At 42.8% G+C, this 5,666-nt stretch overlaps 1 protein-coding gene across 1 annotated transcript; it reads left to right on the forward strand.

Annotated features, from left to right (window-relative positions):
- The first annotated feature begins 1,345 nt into the window (after nucleotides 1–1,345).
- CBY2 (chibby family member 2) lies at nucleotides 1,346–2,329 on the forward strand. The gene has a single exon (XM_074931475.1). The coding sequence runs from the start codon at nucleotides 1,346–1,348 to the stop codon at nucleotides 2,327–2,329; it is 984 nt and encodes a 327-aa protein (XP_074787576.1).
- Nucleotides 2,330–5,666: the final 3,337 nt, after the last annotated feature.

A 5,666-nucleotide genomic window follows, 5' to 3' on the forward strand; every position in this document is an offset into this window, starting at 1 on the left:
ACAACCAACTTTTTTTTTTTAACTAGAAAAAGGCACATTTGTGCTGTTAGAAACACTGTGCAGAAACCCTAAGAATTCTCACAATTTGGTTGTTAAAAAAAATTCAACCTCAGTTCAAATAACTTCAAATTTAATTTTGGTAAAAGCTGCATAAAATAAGATTTTCATTGGCACAAACCAGATCTTTTTTGTGTGGTGGTTTGGTTTTTTTTTGTTCATGTAAAAAAGACTGAAATCCTTCATTTGCCTGGATTTACTCATGACTAGAAGGTGATATAAGCCACAACATTTTGGGTAGAGGGAAGAAGGAAAGAGTGTTGAGCAGATAAGTCTGAGATTTCTGGACTGAAATGAGAAGCACTGGAGGTATGGCCCTGCAGTATGGATTTTAAAGAGATGGGTTTTCTAATGATGTGAAAAAGAGGTAGACGAACTGTAGGAAAGAGATGAGCAATCACTACTGCAAGGCTAGAAAGCAAGAAAAATAATGGAGCTATCAAAGGATATAAAGAGTGATGGGAGAAATGAGAACGAAAGATGGAAAATTATCTATGGATTGTGACAGTTTTTGGACCAAGGTAATGGGAATTTGTCAGAAAAACATGGAAAGAGCAACAGAGTTCTCTTGGACCTGATTTCCCAGGGCTGTGGTTTGGAGTTTTAATTATTTGTGCATACTGTATCACTCGGCGCTCTTACTGTTCACAGTGCTGTGTATTTTAAGATCAAAAACCACAACTGCCACTGCATTTTTGTGACATCCTGTTAACACAAGCTACTGAGCATCAACAAGAAAAAGCTGCTCTCATGGCCAGTTTTTCACTGTGATCCTTTAAAAATGTTTTATTTTGAAAAGTTGGTTCAGCCCCATAACAATTTTTAATTGATTTGTCTGTCAGTCATTTGGGAACAGGCACAAGAAGTTCTTACATTTTGCTCCTTTACATGTCTGTAAAAGTGAGATAGAGAGATAAAAGAAGAGCCCAGGTTTTTACACCAAATCTTGGGGTACTGCCATAGAGCTGCTTTATTTACTAATGCAAATTTTCTCAGATTCTACAAACTATGTTTCTGGTGTATTCTTTACCTTTCATAGTCAAAGGGGCAACACGATCGACGGTGGGAACTAACTTATTTGCCTGTTCCTGTCATCCAATGTATTTTAATTCTGACCTTGAATTTTGGCAGTAACTCTGTGCTTTTATGTTGCCTGTTCTTTCAGTCCTCATCAGGCTTCTCCAGCTTCGTCGTGTCACCTACTCCTTACAAGTGGACAGTGGCCTCTTGCAGAAATCCTAGAAGTCATCTTTTCACACACTTCCCCTCAATTTACTAAAGAAAGGCCATGTCTGCTTTTGATCTAACAAACCAGAGCATGCAGCGTATAAAGCCTGAGATGGACTTTATCACCCCACGGATGAAACTGAGGGATGAGATGTTTTTCTTTATTGATGGTAAATGGGTGAATGAGGTCTACTGCCAGCCACCCTTTGCTTCCCACCGGAAACTCTTTAGCAATAAAGTACAGAATGAATGGAGCATCTGGGAGGAGAACAGAGCTCTTTGGGAGGAAAACCAAGTCCTCCAGATTGAAAACAGGATGCTCTGGGAAGAAAACAAGGCTCTACAATGTCTCCAGTCACAGAACAAACCTGTCCAGGTTATTTACACTGATACCCTGAAGCAAAGCCTACAGAAGGAATATAAGCTGCTCCCATTCTTTAAAGAGAGGAACATAGGCTTTCAGGTCAGCCCAGGCAACAAAGTTCTCCAGGAGGTCCAGAAAAAGAATAGAGTCTTAGAGGATTTCCAGCAGGAGATTAAAACAGTCCCCACCATCTGTAAAGGCCAAAAATCTGTCACAGATCATGAAGAGAGCAAAGATGCCAGCTCAGAACTTCAGAAGGACCCTGACTTCATCACAGCTGTGGAAGAAGGTAACCCTGGCCCAGCACCCCAGCAGGAACAGGAAGCTAGAAAGGAGAGCAATACTCCAACCCAGAATAAGATCAAGTCTGCCCCAAGCATGCACAGTGAGCATGAAATCCTCCAGGCTCTCCAGGACTTATACGAACTCCTCCACTTCTTCCTGAAAGTGAACAATCTCCTTGGGGAGAAACAGGACCGTCACATTCTCTGTGACGTGAACAGACCCCTCCAAGAAGAATGCAATAAATTGAAGCTGCAACTAAATGCTGTCAGAAACACTGTGTCAGACATTATGGCTCAAATGGAAATGTTGGAAAAGGAGCTCATTGTCATCACTTCCTCAGTGTATGAAGAAGCAGGACAGAAGCTGGCAACTGAGCATCAGCTTGGAGAGATGTGAAGCTTGATACTAAGACCTGCTAGTCCAGTTTCCTGGAAAGCTCTTCTTGTTTCAGGGAACCTAATAAAATCCCAGTAGAGCCTGAAGATATCTGGGGATTACTCTGTTATTCTGAAACTTTCTTACATTACTTAGATGTATTTCACCTTCTGATTATACAGTGTCGGTGACTCATGAATTTGCCTAATGTCAGGAAAACATGTTTTTCAGCATTTTTTTTCAAAGTTTCTGATAGTGCCTAGATTTTCAAAAGATAATTTATGCTTTTCACACTTAATTTGAGGTACCTTACATTGGCCATATTTTTCAGAGGGATGGGCAGTTCCTGAAAATGAGGATCCCAACTGCGAGCTGAATTTGGATCTCAATGGTCCCTTCCTTTGTTATGGCTGGCCAAGTTCAATGGCTGAACTGTGTCTTCTGCCACACACCAGCCTTCCTTCTCTCATATAGGGTAAGCAGTGGATCATGGAAAATGTAGCCTCCCAGGTGAGACATGCACATGAAGGACACAGAAAAACAGACTGTATGTTCCATATATATACATTCTTGCTGTCTCCTTTTTCCAGTTTCACATTCCCACTTAAATTGTCTCTTTCCCTTGTTTAAGGCTCCTCCTCAGAAGACAATCCATCTCTTGCCTCAGAGTATAACGGAACCATAAAGCAAACATCACCCACCAGAACAGCATGTCTCCTTCCGCCTTGGTTACTTGTAAATTACCTACATCATTTTGTACCTTAATTAGGCTTAATTCTTCTCAAATTGCCTTGTTTTGGTACACTTGAATAATCCTACTGATTTCAAGTGAGATTATTATTTGCTGATAAATGGCACTTTTAGAATGCAGTGTGTATAGGAAAGACTGCTTAGTGTTCATAGTTCACTACTAAAAGAAAATTCCTGTAGACTTTGGTGGTCTTTTTGAACTAGCTTTTCTTTGTGGCCAGGAATTAAGCGTGTCTTTGTCTGCAAACAATCAGTCACATATAGTTATGGAGCCAACATCTTTCTAGTCTGGAGGGGCAATGATATTTCTACTGGGCAAGAAATCACAGGGCAAGGGTAAGGGCAATGCCCTGCCCTGTGCAACAGAAGGCCCTGGGCAGCTTTGTGAGTCTGAGCTGTCTTTCTGAAATCTTCCATTGAACTTGAAGACTTGAAAGCAGGACCACAATAACTTACTGTCACATGCTGAGGACTGGGCTGAGGTAAGCATGCTGCAAGAGTAAGCCCTGGTACCCTCACCAGCCCTACTCCGCCACCCAGTGGGTCCCCATCAGCCAGACCACTACAGGCAAGTGGGGAAGGGCTGACCTCAGCACCTCGATCCTGATGCTGGGATTTTTACACCTTGTCCTTGCAGTGCCTTTTCTCTCGAATGTCTGATGAATCCCCTCCTTCGTTTTAAACTGTTGAAAACATATCAACCCGACACTCCTCTTGACATGTGCTTTTTTCACCTTTGCTTTTGTGTCATGCACAGTTTAGCAGCCACCATACTGCCTTGCTGTACGGACTAGCTGATCTAGACCAACTGATGGAAACATAAAGTTCACCATTACTCTGCTTTCAGCAGAACTGGCCCATTAACTGACAGCTCAAAAGTTCAGGCCCTGCTTCAGGGGTAAAGCCCCAGAGAAAATGAAGGGAGGTCAGGGATATGCCCCTTCTGACAGAAAGGGAGAGAAAAGAAAGAGCTGTCACACTCACGTGGGTGCTCATGCTGTTCTGGGGAGAACCACCTGTTTCTACACCATTGCTGAATATTGCATGCAGTTGTAGGCTGGGAGGGGTGGACAAGAAGACTACAGTGAGAAACATGAAGAAACCTAAGTCCCAGCTCATAGTCCAAGGTCATACTCACAACCTTCTGTTACAAAATGCTGATGTATAAAGGAGGATCCCTCCTCCCAGATATCATGTTGGGGCCACAGGAGTGAATAGCACAGGCAGCAGGGCCACATCTCCTGCACAGAGCAATGAGGTCTCTATTGATTTCTTGAACAGACAGAGAAGTCAGAAAACCTGACTCCACAGTAAGCAAGTAGGTTGCCAAAAGTGACATTTGGTGGCTGTTCCACAGCTTGGTACTTGGATGTGTATCTGCTCACATTATGAATGGGCACGTTAGTCTCAAGGGACCTGCTGACACAGGAGATGGAGAGACTGTTGATACGCTCATGTTTAAAAAGTCTGGTCTCAACTGTATGGCTTGCTGGAATGTCTGGAAATGCATTTTCCTCTCTGTCTTGGACATCCCTGATATAGTGCAATTTGTCACAAACTTTCAGACAGAATACAGGAGAGTCTTTAGGAAATCTAACAAGACAGGCACAAGGAGACTTCTGCAGAGCAATTGTAGGAGCATTATTGTAAAGCAAAGGGAAGGTTATGATAAGGTTTACCTCTTTGCAACAGGACCCAAGAAGCAGCTTGTCATTCTAGTTTATAGGTCTCTAAGTGATTTGATACCAAATTACCTAAAGGATAAATTATCTTTCACCTTGTATTTCACTCAGACAACACCAGGCCAAATGTCAGAGATGACCGTTTACTTCAGAGGCTTAAAGTAAGGGGCATTTTATTCTGCTGTTAGGGCTTCAAGATGCTGAGACAAATCTTCTCTCATGGTTGAAGGTAAAGGTCTGGCTCTCAGTGATGCAGGAGGAGGGAGGGCTATGTGTGTAAGGACCAGGTGAGGAGAAGAGGGCCTGGAGCAATGGCCATTAATAGAAGGATGTGTAGACAACAAGTTCCTCCTGCTTAATGACAGGAGTACAACTATGTATAGATAAATACCTCAGCCCTGTCCTGGGACACATAGAATCATAGAATCAATTAGGGTGGAAAAGACCTTTAAGATCATCGAGTCTAACTGTTAACCTAGCACTGCCAAGTCCACCACTAAACCATGTTCCTAAGTGCCACATCTACACATCCCTTAAATACCTCCAAGGATGGTGACTCCACCACTTCCCTGGGCAGCCTGTTCCAATGCTTGACAACACTTCCGATGAAGAAATTTTTCCTAATATCCAATCCACTGGTGCAACTTGAGGCCATTTGCTCTTGTCTATCTCTTGTTACTTGGGAGAAGAGACAGACACCCACCTTGTTACAACCTCCTTTCAGGTTGTTGTAGAGAGCATAGAGATAAGGTCTCCTCTGAGCCTCCTTTTCTTCTGGCTGAACAACCCAGATTAACCTCAGCTGCTCTTCATAAGACTTGTGCTCTAGACCCTTCACCAACTTTGTTGTCCTTCTTTGGACAGGTTTCAGCACCTCAATGTCTTTCTTGTAGAGAGGGGCCCAAAACTGAACACAGTATTTGAAG

This window comes from Athene noctua, chromosome 1 (genome assembly GCF_965140245.1).
Source record: "Athene noctua chromosome 1, bAthNoc1.hap1.1, whole genome shotgun sequence".
Taxonomy (NCBI): Eukaryota; Metazoa; Chordata; class Aves; order Strigiformes; family Strigidae; genus Athene; species Athene noctua.